At 38.3% G+C, this 19,800-nt stretch overlaps 1 protein-coding gene across 1 annotated transcript; it reads right to left on the bottom strand.

The window, feature by feature from the left end:
- Positions 1–5,227: 5,227 nt before the first annotated feature.
- LOC139742478 (putative ammonium transporter 1) lies at positions 5,228–15,701 on the bottom strand. The gene is made up of 11 exons (XM_071653016.1): positions 15,605–15,701; positions 12,877–12,966; positions 11,653–11,883; positions 10,890–10,972; positions 10,051–10,185; positions 8,984–9,214; positions 8,093–8,231; positions 7,357–7,451; positions 6,694–6,820; positions 6,094–6,189; positions 5,228–5,322 (listed from the first exon to the last, which is right to left on the bottom strand). The coding sequence occupies exons 1-11, from the start codon at positions 15,687–15,689 to the stop codon at positions 5,228–5,230; spliced, it is 1,407 nt and encodes a 468-aa protein (XP_071509117.1). The 5' UTR covers positions 15,690–15,701.
- Positions 15,702–19,800: the final 4,099 nt, after the last annotated feature.

The following is a 19,800-nucleotide window of genomic DNA, read 5'->3' on the forward strand; positions in this document are numbered from 1 at the left end:
TATGTTGTCACGTGCAGACGAATCGGTTCCAATTCAAGCTAGCGTGACAAAACCGTAGCATATAATAGTACAACAGACCAGTGTAGACTACATAATAAGCGACATTGTCAATAGACGCTCCCAACACGAGCTGCTGCAACATGTTAGTGTTTCTCAAGACTGTTTTAAACGAAAAAAAGAAAATATCATAAAGGGAATTCCACAAAAATTCACTTTTCTATCATAATGAAAAAGCACTTGACTAACCGCTTTCAGAAGGCAGGGGGATATTATTGCTACCCTTAACATATATGTCAGTATTTAGTTGATAGAATGTGTAATTGTCATGAAAAATTAATTTTGGTGGAAGTCCCTTTATATTTTCTTTATATTGTTGTCCACACATGACATCATAACCTCTTGTAATCTCCTCTTTCAGCGGTTCCAACACCAAAACTTTAAGAATTCATAACTTTTGCATCGATTGTCCGATTTTCCTCAAACTTTCACTGGTGTGTTCTACTAATGTTGTTACCTTCACTCAATCCACATTTCTCTTGGGTTTTTGGTTTCCTTTAAATCACTACAGAACCCGACAGCGCAAGTGATTGTCGCAGGTACCAATCTTTGAAGCACGCTTTCTTTCCCTATTGTTGTCTCTTTGGGCGCTTATATACCTATAGATCCACTGCCAATTTTAAGTTTGTGATAATCTCGAGAAATATCGAACTAAAGTAGAAACAAGAGCTCGAGGCAAATGATGAATTTACAGAATATAGTGATTTTGTAAATGTCTGGCCCAAAAGTGATCTCCAGACAAATAATATTATGGAAATTAGATGAGAGGACGATATCACCTCACTGTTTACGTATAACTACGCTCACCGGACTCCACATCAGATGACGTACCAAAGGTTAAACCAAAATGGGCAATTGCTTATATCATGTTCATGCGAGCACACTTCTTTGGAATAAAAAGAACAAAATCCATTAGACAATTGGGAAAACTCAGTGAAAATCACATTTTATCATATTTCTTTCTTTTTTTTACACACGAGTAGTGTGTTTTGTTCGGTATTCCCTATTTATATCATTTCATATCTAACGTCTTTTACTGCTTTGAAATATTCTGTGGATAAATTGCTCATTATTATGTAATAAATTGAAATAATATGTAGGCATATACACGGTGTATCATACACACACACACATATATATATATATATATATATATGCATCTATTTAGTCATTCATTTAGTCATTCTTTCATACATTCATTCACTTATTATCATTATGTGCGTATGTGTGGGTGAGGACGGGAGAGTGCCAGTGTGTGAAATATTGCGCATGAATTACTTGACTATTCAAAGGTATAGTGATTACTGTGACAGTATCATGCTTCGGTCAGTGTAATAAGTTACATGTTTTTGAATATTCAACGTGCGTTTGCCAGCTTTACATGTCGTTGCTTTCTGCTTGGATTGCTTTAACCTGCAGCTTTCACCGGGTGATTATACGTAGCAAATTGCGTAATAATTAGGGTTCGCAAGTGCCTCAAATTCCAATACTAAAAAGTTGTAAAAGAAACGAAGCGCTGTATATAGGGCGAGATGCACCGTGCAATCTTGTGTGGCCGTCGGACAGACGACTGGTTTTTCAGGTACTTAATTGCCTTGTATTTAGTGGCACCGTCTTGCTCCAGTACGCCAATTTTGTCTTTAAAGGGGATGGCTAGAAACTGATCAGTGGGAATGCTGGGGGATGATTGTTCCAGTCCTTGTGGGATTCATTTAAGGGTACATTATATATCTATTGTTATGTGAAAATTATTTGCTTCAGAATGGTCACATATTCAAGTAATGTGCAGTTTAAAGGGATAGTACAGTATTGGTGGAGATGAGAATTGGGCTTTTAACTTTTCGCGAGATACCAAGAAAACACTTATAAAATAGTACAGAGCATACCGTTTTAAGAGGAATTCAAAGTTTATTTGATGAAAATCGGGTTTTGAATGACCGAAACATCCAAAAACAAAGTAAAACAAAGCGATCGTAATAAAAGGTGAGACCCACACTTTACTAGATTCGCTCTGTTTTGGCTATCTCAGCCATTTCAAAACCAATTTTCATAAAATAAGCATGCAATTTCTCATGGATTTACATGCTCTTTCATATTTCATAAGAGATTGCTCATTATCTCACCAAAAAACAAAATGTTAGAAATCTGAAATTATGTCTCAACCAAAACTACACGATCCATTTAACATGCCTAACGGCAATCGAAGGTGTCTACTCAGACTGGTTTCTATGCATCAAGAATGACGTCAAGGCCCCTTTGCGCGCTCAAGGCATAACTTTCTCTCGAGTTTGTCGAGGGGAAACACCCATTCATTCGGCATCCATGGTGTAGGCTAGTACAAGTCAGTGCATGACTGAGCAGCTTGCTCTCCTATTTGCACAATAAAGATACAATAGACCCTTCACAAACAAACATCATGCCATCCGTAGATTCTTCAGCGCTATTTTCGGTATGCCGGGAAACTTGCAGCCAACTTAATACTTTGGAACTTGACGGTTAAAGTTTGAATTCTATTGGACGAAAGGGAAGTTGTGGAATCAAATTTCGTAATGCTTGTATGCAGATCAATTCCAGTCTTGCCGAGTAAGACAATTAGGCCTACATCCCTCCGTTGTGTTTGCTCGCAAAAGAAAAAGAAATGTCAGTAAATAATACAAATGAATATTCAAACGATTGATAGCATCTAAGTGCCATGTTTCAATAATATTAAACTTAGCAATTATACAGTTTCTTTAATTTATTACAATTTATAAGTATTGTATTCCTTTTGCATCTGCCAAGTAACGAAGTATTTTATTCACCTGCTCCCTTCCATTATGCTCCATGTAGGCAGGAAATCGTTTTTATATAGTTGTTGCTAGGTTGGGCAAGTCTCCGTCAAAATTTGTAGTTGCTAAAGGGCAACTTTTGTTAACATCAAGCATGCATAAAATCTTAGGACATTACAGAACCGGTCTAAGAAACGCCATTCACTTATCAGCATTGCTCTTTTTTGTTTGAGTGAAAAAGAAAAAGAGATGATGATATACTGTATAATTACATGTACTGTACAGTTCATTTGTATTATATGACTAATATTTCATTTCGAAATCTGATCTATAATCTCATTATCGAGTCTAAATGAACCTTTAAAATTTCTTTTCTCTCTAAATTTGCCTACGCATATTTTTGTAGTAACTACGGAAGAGCCCTTTATTTATGTGACTCCTTCTGAAGGCAAGGGAAATCGCATTATATTTGGTAATGAATCAAGGGGATATGTGCACTCAGAAAATAAATTTCCTGCATTTCTACTTGTATTTTCTTTGTATCGCTCCACAACTGTGATATCCAACTTGGAGTTGTCTCTGTAAATGATGAAAGCATATTATGCACGGGTATTGGCTGAAAAGATTTCATAACTTTTGGACGGATTGTCCAAATTTTGGCAGACTTAAATGGCGCGTTTTGTTATACTCCACATTATGCATAAAATGAAACCACACGTGCTAAGGGCTACATTTTTCCTTTAAATCACGTACTGTCGATCCAGCCATATACAATCGCAGTAGCAGTATTTCCAGGTGACAACTCGGTGATCATTAATTTTTATACAACTGGTGATCAGCGCGCACTACTTTCACGGCAGAAAGTTATTGGGCTGAAGTTATTGTCATTGTCTTGATACAACCACTTTGCAAAGAGAGATGGTACGTCTTTGCTGGGTATCAACCTGGAATGTCGCCAGTAAAATGATGAATAAAGATGAAGATCAAGATATACATACATTATACCCATTGAAAATAGCGTTATTTTCTAAACAGATTGTTTGCTCATTGATTTTGTTCTTTTTCAAACAAAAATTGAATAAAGAAATAAAAGAAAATATCCACTTTAATCTTAGTTTTGTTAAAAGGAGTAGAAGTATTGAACACAAACTCAACCAAGTCACACCTCACACACCCTTTATTTTGCTTTTTAAGTGTCTGCATTTTATGAAATATATTCAGTAAGGAGAGGACATGACATAAGTTGAAGAAGGAAAACATTGTAAAATATAACAAATTAAACAAACCTTTCAAAATACTAAAAGGAAAAACACTATTATAGTACGTGAACATTAATGCCAGTACCAGTACGAATACCAGAGTCTTGTAAACGTAATAAGTATTCGAAATAATTCTCATTCATCGTGAGACAATCTGAGTAAACTGAGTAACGAAGTATAAATCACAGCCTTATCAAGAGCGAAAAAAGGAATACCTGAACAGTTTTGTATAAAAATATTCTCCTAACATCACAAGGTCAAAAAGAAGCTTGCATTTGAAAAATGAGATATAATAATAGATTCTCCTCAATAATAATCTGTAAAGAAAAATATCATCGTACAACATGGACAAGGTAAACCAACTTTTTTTTTCAGTTTATGGTAGGTCATAACATCAAGGTTTATACAAATCATGTAGTTTGACAATGAAAATAAAGTATACGACGTGCTTCAGACACTATACCTTCACAGCACTGAATAAGAATTTCCGCTCCTTATTTTCTAACTCTTCCGAGGAATTTCATTACAACATGAATATGAAAAGAATAAGACAATCATTATCATACTCGCTTAGGTATCAGCAAGATGAAAGATTGGCGTGAGCGCAAAAATCTCCAAACCAAAGCAAGTGTTTTCTATTATCGGGAGAGTGATTGTTACGCAACAGTCGTGCTTTCCATTTCAAGAAGGTACAAAACTTTGAAAGAGTTCTTATAAACGTTTGAGACGGGATACAGAATTTCGACCACTTGTCCACGTGAATACGTATACTGAGAACTGGACCGGGGAAATCTATCGAAGCAGAAATATTCATATTTGCGAGTATTATGCAATTGAGATTTCATTCCTTACTGACAGTAATCATTGCTTCATATATTTAATTTCAACTGATTCATTTTTTTTCTGATTCTCATTTTCTTTCAAAAGAAAAAGCAAAATGTTTTTAACCGTCTCAAAGGGCACATTCGCAAATTGGATATGCAGTTTAGGTCCTGACACTAGATACTGAGTTCATGAAGTAGCCATCCATCACCTTATGCTTTGAAATCAATAATAATTTGTTACAACAAATTTTTTAAAAAAGAATAAGTCGATCACGTGACCAAATGATCATTGACGCCTTGTTGATATGACGACTTGGTCTTAAAGGGGCAGATCGGCCTCTCTGTTATCCGCGCTGTATGTGGCTTTCGTCACATCCTGGCCGTTGAAGGCAGCATTCACATAATCGTGGTTACCTGGCAACAACAGCATCATTTAGAAGCAAAAAAAAAAAAAAACAACTGAGTATAAGATACTACTTTCCATTAAAAACAAAGAAAAGGGGCAAAGAAAGAAGACATCTTCAAAGTTCTGTTACATTCGAAAAGATATTTCTTTCTCTTTTTCTTTCTTCCTTTCGTGTTTTTTTTTTTTTTTTTTTTTTTTTTTTTTTGGTCATGTTGCTTCCTGGTCGTTGGTTAGGTTTCTTTTCTTTTCTTTTCTTTTTTTTTTTTGGGGGGGGGTATTTTTTTTTTTTTTTTTTTTTTGCTTTTTCTTGGGGGGGGGGGGAGTGCTGGAAAAATTGTTAGCAGCTCTTACTGCAAACACGTTAGCCCTATGTTTAACCTATCTACGGTGCATTTTGTCAAATCGTAAAATACAACAAATTATTAAGTCATGGCTACGGCAAGCTCTACAATAAAAAACAACAACAGCAAAAACAACAGCAGCACACACACACACACACACACACACACACACACACACACTTCTTTTTCGCACATGTTCACATGTTCCGGAAGACCCTAGTACTGAGATCATTCTTCCGTTGTGAGGTGATTATCTGTATTCTCGGGTTAGGACGTAACCGGGGGATGTGAATCGGAAATCAAAACACCTTGTCCTGGAATGAGGGCATCAGACAGGAACCGAACTATTGTGCAGGAGTCCCGTACACCATACCGCCATGTTCCCATTACTTTTAGGTAAGGGGTGATAAGGGGTGAGCCAGGGAATTAGACCGTTACCTGCATGGAAACCATTGGAGGTCCCTCGCTCTTCCCAACCACTGCCGTAGCTGGCGTACGGGTAGGCCGCTTCGCCGTGCTTCGGGATGTCCAGACCTGGAACAAAAAACAAACAAACAAACAAACAAACATGAAAAAAAAAAAAAACGTTTCGGTCGCCTGATTGATAATCCGCTAATGGTCATTGGGCTGCCCCGTGTTCTATTCCGTTTCGAATTGGACTAGTTACCCATTGTCCCTATATATATCCCATGGTGCACAAAATGCACACGCGCTGACCTCAGCAACTTCTTTTATTTTTTTTTTTAATTAATAGACTGTTCTTTAGCTCTTTCAAAATAAACCATATTACACATAAATGCTGCATTTCACAATGCTAGAAGGACACACGAGTACAAAGTACGTGACACTAGGACTATCACCACAAAAAAAAAGTGGAGAATACAGCAAATCAGAAAATGACCAATGATAAACAGACGTTCCTTCATATTCTTAAATCGAATATCTTTGGCATGGAATAGATCGACCTGGGATTTTGGTGCGAATTCGGGAACGCAAACAGAGAATGACATTTATAGAAAAATGACAAAAGAAACTTACCTTTGACCTCTATTTCCGGCGGAACTCGCAGAATTCCCGCAGCATGCATGGTGCCAAAGAGAATAAGAGAGGTAACGGCAGCCCAGACAATAATCACCATACCACCGAGGAGGTTCCATCCGAACGCCTACAGTTGTCATGGAAACATGAATATAATCATCAGTTACGCAGGAATAAACCGCAAGGAAAGAGTTTATGTCTTCATTTCAGAAAATAATTGCATTTATATCCATGCAAAATGCACACACTCGTGTCTACTGTGGTATATGCGCGAGCATGTATCCCTGCATCTCGTAGCATATAATAGTGACTGGAAATGTTAAAGCTTCGCTTACCGTCACACTATGCTGTACCTGCTCTTAAAACAATAATTTTTCTCTGGACAGTACTATTGAAGTAACTATGCAAGCGTGTGTTGTTAGTGTCGTAATTGTTATCCAAATGTCTGAATATCAGTAAAAATAAATCGAATGATTTTTTATCTGAATTGATGAAATTCTTCCATCGAGTTGTTTTTATTGCAACTGATTGACAAACTGCCCCATATCGACGTAAAGGATTATTGTTTACGTCGATGTTGAGCAATTTGTCCATCAGGTGCACCGAAATAATCTTAGCTGTTTTTTTTTAGATGTTCCATATTGTTTTAAGATTTTCACTCACCTCCCAAGCTGCCCTGGAGAACGTAAAGACGATTCCCGTTTCCATGGCGAGAAGGGGCGTGGCTAAAATCCCCCACAGGCCCCCTCCGAGATGAACTGAGTAAACATGGGGAGAGAAAATGCATCTGTACATCAAGACTTCTAAATACAAGTAAGCCCACTCAACTTTTGAAATCAGTGATTGTCTGAAGGCAGAATCGGGAAGGAGCTAAAATCTATCAATCGTGAATGATCTTTAAACTTTTAGATAAATGAAAATGTCAATTGGTGATTTTATGCCGATTGATCACTGGTTTTGTGATGTGGTTTTCATGGCGGAGGAGAGTTGTACTGTGTCCATTCTTTGGTGTAAGGTTAAAGCTCTCCACACAGGAATCAAATGCCGTTTTACATCTTATTGAAATGAAATAAATGATGTAAGAATAGACTTCAAATGATTAAATTGAGCCTTTTTGGAGTTATACCCTAGACCTCCAAATCGCATGACTTATATCTAATTCATTTTTAGATTACCAAAACATTTCAGAACCTGAAAGTAAATGTCTTTGTCTGAAATTGTTAATTTCTCATTACTTATTTTGTACAAACCTAACGAGTTTTAACGAATAGGTATTTTCCTTCAATAATGACGCGTCCGCAGTAACATCCAGGGTTGCCAATCTAATGAGCACGAAATAATGATTTCTGTCGCAGAATTACATCAAGAACCTGACAGTAGGTCCTACGACTATACAAACCTGCCACGGCATCCAGCGGGTCATCCACCCTGATCTTCTCCATCAAACAGCTCCAACCTATGAACGTCAAACCAGACACGGCTCCGATGATCGCTGCTCCCCATGGGTGGACTACATTGCAACCGGCACAAATGGCGACCTGGAAAATGCAAGGGGCAAGCGAAATCAAAGCTGTCGAATGCTACATTGTATATTAAACACACGCAACAATTATATACCTGCACTTTCGCATGTTGCACAAAGTTTCTAAACTGCTTATTTATAGGGTTAATGTGCTGGCTGGTCAAAACGATCTCTTCAACATATCATATTACCAATATTATGTGGAAAACCCTGTTCAGATTGCAGGCCTAAGATCAGCCGTTTTGTTTAGTCCACGAGTTCCTGATAGATGTACAACATCTCGATCATTCGGAGAATTGACACTAAATATCAACGTACAATAATGACCATTATGTTAATTTGGCTATACTGAATTAAAGAGAACTAAGCAAAATTCATCAAACTGAAAAGTAGAGGATTTATGAACAACAACAACAAAATTGAACATGATAAACGGCTGTAAAATAGAATGGTTATGCTTCAACTGCATGAGGGGACTTCCTCACTTTCCAAATCTCTACGTTTAATGACCATCATAGAAATATCATTTAATTTCATTTTTCGGATATCAAGTCTCTAAAACATGATTATGTTCTCTGTATCAAATCATAGACGCCACACAATAAACTGATCGTGATTCCATAGAGGGGAAATGTGGTCATTTTTGGTAAATCTTTATTGACCAAAAGCATTACTCTTTGGTTACTTTTTTAATCATTCTGTAACAACGTTCTATACTCACAAATATCACATGATTATGTACATACAAGCGTCACTTGACAACCCTACCATGCCCGTAAGCCCGCCGTTGATGGTGGTTAACAGAGACCAGTAGCTTCCCTTGTACACGATGCGTCTTACAACCATGGCTACCAGAGCGCCGAAGGCTGCGGATATGATTGTGTTGACGATCGCCAGCGCGACCACTTTGCCATCCCCCTCGGCTGAGATGCTGGCCTGGGAGCCACCGTTGAAGGCAAAGAAGCCAAAGAAGAGGATAAATCCGCCCAAAGCTGTCATCTGTGAAGTTTAAAGGAAAAAGACATATAAATCAGCTGCAAATAGTATTTGAGACAAACAAATGTATTGGTAAAGATGTATAGTCATTGTTGATGTAATAATGATAACAGAAATATTAGAAATGATTGGAAATACCGCAAGTGGTAGAATGTAATGATAGGCACAACAACGTATGATAACATTCTGGCGAATGATAGAACAGATTTCATAGGCATGACAATACAATGGAACAATAAAAATACTTTGAAAATTACCAAATCATATATGAAATATTGTAAGGTTGTATTTACTTAGGACAGCCATGTTAGTTTATGGACTGTTTTCCATGTAGGCTCTGTCCTTGTTGAAATCTCAGGTATCCATTAATGCACCTTGGTCAGGAGGAAAAGAGGGACTAAAAGGACCTTTTCATCGTATTTTTGTTCGAATTCAGGATATCCAGTTCAAGTGTCCGCAACCTTTACCGCAGGACCTTTTTTTATTATTGTAGTGCTCAAACAAGGAAGTCATCATATATATTGGCATATGGTCCTGATTGGTGAGCCATAAAGGGAGCGGGCATTGAAAGAAAGCAGTTGTTATATGCAGACATTTACTTCGAGAGTTTGTAGTGTGTTCATATCACACACGGACAACAATAATGTCGGAAAACGGTTGGTAAATGCGTTCAAAAATTTCTTGACTTAAAAGATAGAACCCATGAAAACTAAACACACCAGGGTAAAATAAAATTCCACATATTCCTGAAGAATGTATTTAATCTTTCAGTGGAGAACAAAATGAGGAAAACATATCACAAAAAGAGAAAAATGTAATAAAAAGATCAAAGCACTGACTGGGATGGTGTGTCCTTGGATCGACTGCGGCTTGCCGTTCTCATCATACCGTCCGATACGGGGACCGAGTATCGCCGCCCCTACCAGGGCCGCCGTACCGCCGACACAATGCACCACGCCGCTCCCAGCAAAGTCCTTTGTAGAGAAAAGGAACAATTGAAGGAATTTCGATGAGAATTCATCGCAAAAAATAACAGCCTACAACAATTAACCACGATTAAAACGGTTTATTTTTGGATTGGAATTTGCTGTCCGAAGCTACAGTCTATCCTGTTTAACACTTTGATGTTAAAACTCCACTGTAGGTGAGTGATAGAACACAAGCCATTTACATCGGTACATGGGTCGCTATAACTTTGTGAACGGTGATATTACATCCATTAAAACTACTGGTATATTTCATATATCTTGTTTTCATGGCAATGTTTTCTATGCTAATTATATACATAAAATAGAATTATGTATATCTTTTTAAGGATATATACAAACTGAAGTTTCTGTACCAAACTCCCTTTTCCAGTGATTTCCATTTGACTGTTAATTCTGCTCTCTCTTAGAAAGTCTAATCGTAGACGATACTCTATTCTGTGCTTTCTTATCTAAAGAATTTCAAGTACACTATTATTCATTGCTTATACTTCAGTGCAAATCATATTTTGCTGTAGGTATTCTTTTTACAAATATACATAATTGATAACGGGGTTTTTTTTCGGCCAAGTTCCAAGTTGTGATTGAGATATATTTTGGTCACTTAATGGTATAATAGCTTGTGTAAATAAACATAGTAGATAAATAAGTTAAGATGTGTTCTTTGCTTGTAACGGATTCAGCTTAAATACCAGGTAGGCGAGCTCTTTCGGTCCGTTAGCCAGCCACCCCTCCGACGACCACGCCCAGTGGGTCACGATTGGATAGATGATTCCTGAAACATTAATCGGACAGTAAGCGGTGAATATCATCCACCAAAAAAAAAAAAAAAAATCCTTTTTTCCTTCACGGCGTCAATTATAATGACCTTGGACGTAACAATAGGGACAGCAATAAGAATGACGAGCGATGACAGCAAAGCTATATACTTCACCGTACTGATTAATTGATTTGTTGATAACGATGATATTAATGAGAATGTTAGATTATTGTTACATTAATCTTGCTCACATTGTCATACTATCGTAATCGAAGCGATCTTTGGCCTGTATCAAATAAAGTGGAAATAGATTCACAAATCGAGTATTAAACACGGATCTTAATGTATATAGAAAATAACCATTAAAATCATTTAATTGATTAGATAAGAATGCTCAAAATATTAGTAAAAGAAAAAAATTAATGCGTTTTCTTCGGAAGCAGCATGCTTATAAAAGGTTTGACAAGGAGGGCGCTTTGCTTAGTTCGTTCACTTCTTTTCTGCTTTTATTTCATTGTGATTGTGTATAGAGAAGCTAATTTTAATCCTTATAACCAAATGATTCGACGGATGTTCCAGACATAAAGGAGAAGCTAGATACAACTCTCCCTGCAAGCATATCTACAAGAACAACGACCGATTTGACACAACATTCGATGTCAGGGTGGCTGCGAAAAGGGGACGATTTTCCGTACCTGTAATTGCCGATGAGTAGATGAGATAGGCACCAAATTCCGTGCGCTCTGCCATGGCGCCGGAAACGATGGTCGCTGCGGTGGCCGCAAATACGAAATGGAAAAAGAAGTGGGAGTAGAGTTCGGATGGGAAGTTCTCGAAGAAGAAGTACCGGTAGCCGATGAAAGCGTTGGCCTGGCCCCCGAACGCAAAGGCGTACCCAACGGCCCAGTACGCCACCGCACCAATACCTGGTGGATATAGAATAAAAATGTAACATCAGAAGCTGGAAAAAGTAAATTCTTATTTTAAACCTATTGACAATTATGTAAAATTGAGCACAAAATTTATTACCATCGTGTGACAATGTAGAGGTATACATCCACTGCGTTAATCATTTTCGCGTTGGAGAGATGCAAATCTCATACCCATGTAGTACTTTACTTTTCTTCAAACGATGAAGGACATTTTGTTATGTTGATTTGTGACCATAATTATATCAAATAGAAACAGTTATACTTATATATTTCGTAGATTTCTTGACATGTTGAAAAAGAGGGAGAGGGAGAGAACGGGGATAGAGAAAGAGAGGAGAGTTTGGTATATCATATTGAGATATATTACAATCGAGAGATAAAAAAAGTTCGTAACCTTTCTCATAATGATGAACAGCAACGAAACAATCAATGGTCATTTTTTTAATTGCCTTTGAAACACTGAGATAAGTTTATCTTCAACCCAGTGAATGATGCTATCAATCCCTAGATATTCACAATTCCTTTTTTATTCACTGCAGTTATTCCAAGGACGAAACCCGCAGCATTTTGAGCTGACATTCCTGCATATTAATGTCAATTAAAGGACATAGTCCGCACATTGGAAGCCTCAACCATTCTACGGCTATTCACCTGAAGCCTCAACAGTTCTTTGGCTATTCACCGGAAGCCTCACCCGTTCTATGGCTATTCATCGGAAGCCTCAAACGTTCTATGGCTATTAAAAGTGATTCTAACAACCCTCACCTGGCCCGAGTGTTTGTGCGAGTACCTGATAGGCTACCAACGCAAGCTATTACAAAGACTGTGACATCAACTCGATACTCTACGATATACACACAGATAGCAGAACTTGTTTTATCATGTGATCATGTGCTTTGTATTTGAAGAGCCTGCAACCAAAAGGCGCTAAATCTGATGGATTTAGCGCCTTTTGGTTGCAGGCTCTTCATTTGGAGTTACACTTACACACGTCAAGCACGTTCTTCAGGAGAATGTTGGTCGTGTTTTTGGCGCGAACTGATCCGGCTTCCAGGAAGGCGAATCCAGCCTGCATCACTGTGAAAAAAAAAAACGATAATGGTAAACAGGAGCTAGTTTTAATGTACTGAAACAAGTACGTTAGCAAATTTATTCATGATTTCTCTAATTTCATTTTCAATAATTGTAATTAATTGCAATCGTAATGTGATCGCTTATTATTCTATACAGTGAAAACGTCTTAGGGTCACGAAAACAGGTCACATATAGCAGGGAACGTCCTCATTGTTATGTTTTGTTCACAATACCGTTCCAATCCTTTCTATACAGAGTTAGCCATCCATTACTTCACGCCTAACTGGTTATTGTCACCTTAAATGTGGTCCATACTCTTTACCCCCCCCCCCCTCTCTCTCTCTCTCTCCCCTTCAACAATAACAAAAGAAAAAAAGGAACACTTTTCACAAAGCATCACGCTCTAGTAGCGTGTACATCAGGCCTCTTTTGTTTTTTAATGCAAGAGATGAAAACAGTGGCGAACACATGAGCAAATTCGCTCAATGCATCTTCAAAGTCGATAATCGCATCAGGGATCCACCTCGAGCGGCGCACCACACGTTGGGTTCTACAAAAGCCACCCACCCACGAAACTTCCTGCGAACTGGGACAGAGCTCTCACACACGCATAAGCACGTACATGCGCAGTGCATGCAGACACAAGTATTTTCCCCAAAGCTGGCCCACACAAAGAAAGAACCAGCAAAAAAAAAAAGAAGCACTCATCTATGCAATTTTACCCCTCACCCTCGCAGCTTTCCTAACAAATTTTGGCGACACCTTCGTACACCGCTCTGAACCCTCAAATACAGTCACGCACCACGTGTGAAGATGATTTCGTTCGCTCGTTCTTCTGAAAGTCACTTTACTCTCTGCACTCCGATCACTATACGCACTCACGCCCTCCCTCAAGAATAAGAGGTGAAAATGCAACGAAATTTAAATGCTACACGAGATGTAAAAACAAAAACACGGACACCTAATAATCATAGTCCACGTAATTGTGTAGGCTTATGATTATAATGATAATAGAAGATGGATTGTTATGCGTTTATGCATTTCTTGTGCGGGAATAGTTCCAAGGAGCTGCTGCTGAAAGGGATTTAAATGTACTACAAGGTTCAAGGTCAAGAAGGTTGTATTTTTTAAACAACAACAAAAATCGTTTATTCTTTAATGTTTCAATCATTGAAATACCTAGGCCTATCTACCTATTGACATATTATGGATGATTCTGAACTCAGAATTTACTCCTTTGTATTTAGATCCAGCTTTAGACGATGCTTTCCACTGCATGCCCATGATCATGGCCAGGAGAAAAATGGCATTTAATCATTATTTTAAGTAATTATCATATTTTGGCAGGATTTAACACACATTTTAGATAGAAAAGAAGAATAGATTTTGGATGGGTACGTATTTCTTCATACTTTTTTTCAACTTTTTTTTTTTTGCTCACGTGTATTAGGCCACTATATTGTTTTGAGCGTAAACATGTGTGTATATACACGTATACAAAATACCATGGGTGTGTGTGAGTGCGTGCCTCGTTTTGTATGAGTTGGTTGTTTTGTTGTTCTTGTTGTCTGTCTATTTGTTTGTACATTTTAATTTGGCATAAACGCCTCTCGAAATCTACTAGTCTGTTTATAATCAGAATCCATCCACCCGTTTCTTGCGCTTTCTAACAGGTGCCTCATACATGCATTGTGACCCCCATTGTAAGACACATTCCATGATACACTGAAGGAATGCAAAACTCTTTTCTTGATGTTGACGAAACGCGGAAGCGACATCTCCTTTTTAGGCGACAGTGCAGGTGTACAGTACGGCAAAGCAGCGTGACGGTAAATACGCCTATTATTACCTCATATACCTTCTAATCCATTTCACATTCCGTCTTATGTATTTACATTTTGTTCTTTCAGATAATCCCTGAAATCTTGCAACTTATAAGCACAAGACCAAGAAAGATTTTTCGTGACAGAAATACACTTCTACGTTTCCGTGACTATACATGCAATGGGGATGGAATATTATTATCAAAGCCGTATTCAGTTAGGAAAACTCACCAAACTTAAGCATTTCTAGCATTTATGCACTTAGAGAATAAATTGATCTGAATCCGAATTTTTGATGCCTCACATTCCTTCTCAAAAAGCTCACTTATTGTATAATTCATCTTCCAAAAAGGCTGCATAGACAACAGAGCTTAAAAGCTTCGTGTGTCCACGCCGTATTACGACTTTTCACTATTCAAAGAAAGGTATAGAGTATTTTGTGTGTCTATCTAATAATCACTGTCTGTTTGTGGGACAACTTGAGGAAAGACTTCCATATGTACCCCCCACTATTTAATATACACCTACATTGTATTAGCTTCCTCTGTTCAAGTCCACATTTCCCTAGGACACCGAGATCAATGTTACCCTAACTCTAACCCTAACCTAAACCCTAATCCTAAACTGAGTAAACTCTAATCCTAATCCCAAATTGTCAATTAACTTATATATGTTACTTATACATATAGCGGGGGGTACATATGGAAGTCTTGCCCAACTTGACGAACGAATTCATACAGCCAAGCATGAACTCGAACCGTGGTGCGTAATGAAATCGTAAAGAAACAATGTCAGGCTCCAGCCTATGCTTTACTTACAAAATATGATGCAAGACATGACGAGAAGAAAGAAGTGGTCCGCATTTGTCTTAAGAGCGCCCAGCTGCTGAGAAAGATCTTCCATAGTCAAGTTCGACATCTTGACACTATTTGCCGACACAAACACACACGCACAAATAAAAGTGAACGTTTCGGAGTGAGAGTTGTTTCAAAACGATGATGATGTTGTTCAGTTTCACTTCTTCACGTCAGCTGTTTCACGGCGCCCCACAGCCACGCACGCACGTCCGCCGCCAGCAAACAACGCGGGAGTGTAGACACAGGAAAGATTCAGACGATAAAAAATGCACCTTCGCGCCTTTCACCAAGCCAGGCTTGTCGTATTACATAACGCTATTGACTCGAGTTCAAGGGCGGTGGCGGTAGAAGACAGTCCTATGGAGCGATTGTCCACAGCTATCCCCCAATTTGAAAGCAGTGGTCTTGCCTGGACAAAGACTAACGGAATATGGTGGACCTGGAGCTGAAAGAAGAGATGGACAAAGGCATTAATGTAATGGAGGGGGTATGTGATAAACGATTGCGAAATTCTCGTCACAGTCCAGTTAGATCCAGGACCAGATTCGGCGTGCCTGGCACCGAATGCCTATTTCTGCAGGAGTTCAATAAGCTACGGAGTTAAGCTCCGCCTTTCAATAAGTGAAGTTACGGGTGAAAGCGAGTCCTTCCACATGCGGTTCCTCCATGACCCGAGGACACGAGCAATCGGGGACGGGGAAGCTGAGGGGTGGAGTCCGGCAAAATCACCTTCAGTGTTTAGTGAAGCTGAATCGAACCCTTCTATTTTTTTTTCTTTTCGAAAGAAGGATTTTCTGGAGTCAAGATCGATTTATGTGAATGAGCTTGGGTGAAGATTAACAACGCAGCAAAAAGAAAGAAAGAAAGAAATCAAACAATGTGAGATAAAAGTAGTCCTCCATTATGTTATGGGTCAATTGATTCGGGTGTTGAGAAGCTCTTTCTCTCTTACACACAAACACAAACACATACACACACCCACACACACACACACACACACACACAAAACACTGCCCTGATGTGTATGTGTGCTGTATGCATCGCTCCCCTGCTCGTCTATAGAATCGTGCTGTTTTGTTTCTTTCTTAAAATGGTGCATTGTCTTCATTTAATGTTTATGGCGATCAGGGGGCCCCTTGGTGTGATTTTCTTGTTATTGTTGTTTTTGTCGTCGTTCTTCCCTGTCTCATGTTTTCTTGTTTCCTTCTTTGTTTGTGTGGATGGATGTGGTGTGCGTAGATTGCTTACATTCCAGTGTTGTTATCTAACGCTCAAAGAATGTATTTCATAATCTTTCAAGGATGTGCCGCTTTAGGCGCTACGATGATTACGTCCACATAAAACCACATAAAACTGCCAAGTGAGGCGAGATTAAAGGGGAACGCCAGTCTAATTATAAGTTAGTCTTATAAGAAAGAGTGAAATGTTACGAGTTCAACAGTATGATTTTGATTGAAATCAGATGAAAAATAAGGAAGTTATGACATTTTGAAGTTTCGCTATTTTGGGAGAAACAGTTCCAGTCATTATGAATATGCAAATAACAAAGTAAGTGAGCATGTCATTCACTTACACAACTTACGACAGTATGATTATAGTTTGTACATAAAATTTTGAAATGTCCAGTTTTTCATTCAAACTCAACTATGCCTGAGGCTCAAATCCTCCTATATTTAACTGATCACTACCTGAAGTTATTCAATGAGGATATAACCTTATGTTCAAACTTCAATGACAGAAATACTGAATTTTCTTCATTTTTTTTTTTTTTTGGTACACGATCAATGGACAATACGTGAAGGTATGACATGTTTAGCTAACTCATACGCCTGAAGGCTGCGTTCACATAGAAGTATATGGTATTCGGTATACGGTATTCACTATTCGTTATTCGCTATGTATATGCGCCGTCAATTGGACCCAGTACACCATCACCCGCACCATCAACTCCCTACTTCTTCCTCCTACGCAATCATCCCAGCAATAACAATTTCTAAACTGCATCAGAATGTCAGTCTACATGCTTATTTTTGCTAAAGGGCAAATCCAGACCAAAATTTTCATCATTTTCATCAACGAAAGATGGACAGGTATACGCTGCTCTAAAATCGATCTAGCGCGATCCCCTTCCCACTCTGCTATACTATAACTATTCGGCATTTTCGAATAGTGCCCTCGTATGTGACCCGGTGTTAGGAAATCCTATCGTTCGATTCAAGCTATTCGCGTGCCCTTGAAAACGCGCACCGAATACCCGAATAGTATAGTTCTATGTGGACGCAGCCTAATGGGACATGATTCTCCATAGAATGAATCCAGTAAGGTGAGATCTCCATGATGAATCCGACTTAAGAGCTCTGTATCTCATGGCGACCATAACTGTGGGGCTTACAAAAGGCGTTTTCACATCAGCCCGATGTTTCGAAATAGCGCGCTATTTTCTGACTTGGAAATTAATCCGATCACGAAATAGCGGGCTATTTGATAATGTGAGTACAAATTAGCGCGCTAATTGATCGAGAAAATTTCTCGAGTCCAACTCGATCGGGAAATTTCCGAAATAGCAGTATAATTCATGCGAACTATCGCTATTTGATAATGTTAGGGATGATGTGAATAGGAAATGAAATAGCGCGCTAATTTGCGATCGCAAAACATATCTGGAGCTTGGATTTTTATCAGGCTAATGTGAAAACGCCTACGGAAGATCCAAAACACTTTCAATGGGTTATGCAATGAGCCAGGTGCGTTGCTATGTCAGTGCATAAATTTTAATTATCTCTTGTTTCTACGCATTTTTGAAGCAACCCCCCTCCCCTGTTAGAAATTACCATAAAAAACAGCACCCAAACCGAATTGGTATATTCAACAGTGTATAGCTATAGACGCTAGTATAACACTATCGTGAGGCATTCAGACAGCCATTCTGTTTCATTTTAACAAAAAAACAAAATCAAAACAAAAAACAAAAACAAAAAGAATAGAAATTGAACGAGAGCCAAACGCGATACCTTAAAATGTCTCCTTCCCGATTCATTCTAAACACGTTGACATGCTCTACTGCATTACTATTTCCGTACACACTTAAAGGACAAGTCCACCTTCATATACATAAGGATTGAGAAAATGCAGCAATATTAGTACAACACATCAGTGAAAGTTTGAGGAAAATTGACCAATCCGTTCAAAAGTTACGAATATTTTCAGTATCTGCGCAATCACTGCTGGAAGAGAAGACTACTACAGAGTATGATGTCACATGCGTACAACTATATAAGGAAAATAAAAAGAGAATTTCACAAAACTTTACTTTTTGTATAAAGTGCACTGACATTTCTTCGACTTGCTACCGACGTATGTTAAGGGTAATATCATTCCCCCTGCCTTCTGAAAGAGAGAAGTCGAGTCTTCTTTTGTTATGCGAGAAAAATGGAAATATGTTGAATTTTCTTTATTCTTTCTTTATATCGTTGTACTCATGTGACATCACAAGCGATAGTAGTCTTTTCATCCAGCCGCGACTGAGCAGAAACTTCAAAAATTCATAACTTTTTAACGGATTGTCCGATTTTGCTCAAACTCTCACTGATGTGTTCTACTAATATTGCTGCATTCGCTCAACCCACATGTCTATGAAGGTGAACTTGTCCTACACTTAATCATCTTCTCACCAACCCCCCCCCCCCCCCATACCTGATTTGTTTTCCCTTATAAAACAGGCTCAGGTCAGTGGAATTAGGTCAAGCTCTTATTTGATGACATAACGTTTGAAGTTGTTGCAAGAACTATAAAAAGGCCAAACTCCAGGGGATGTGAAAACTGTTGCACAATAATATGAAAGGTAGGCTACCAACTGATGAAAGGCATAATTTACCATTTGCAGATGAAACAAAATCCCAGCATTAGTGCTTCAAAATAGTTCTAAAATGCGAGTTAGGGATAGAAACAAGCACTGTAAAAATAAGAGAATCAGTAAAATCGATGTTAAGTATTGTTAAAATATCAAATATGTGAACAAGAGTTATAAAAGAATGTTTCCAGACTAAACCGTCTACAGTTACGGTTTATTGAGAAAAATACAAATATCTCCTTATATTTTAGGCTTTATCGCGAAAATCTTAGGATGTTTTGTGGTACAACAGACCTACACATAATGC

This window comes from Diadema antillarum, unplaced genomic scaffold (genome assembly GCF_040938485.1).
Source record: "Diadema antillarum isolate AM-2024a unplaced genomic scaffold, OU_Dant_1.0 seq00001002_RagTag, whole genome shotgun sequence".
NCBI lineage: Eukaryota > Metazoa > Echinodermata > Echinoidea > Diadematoida > Diadematidae > Diadema > Diadema antillarum.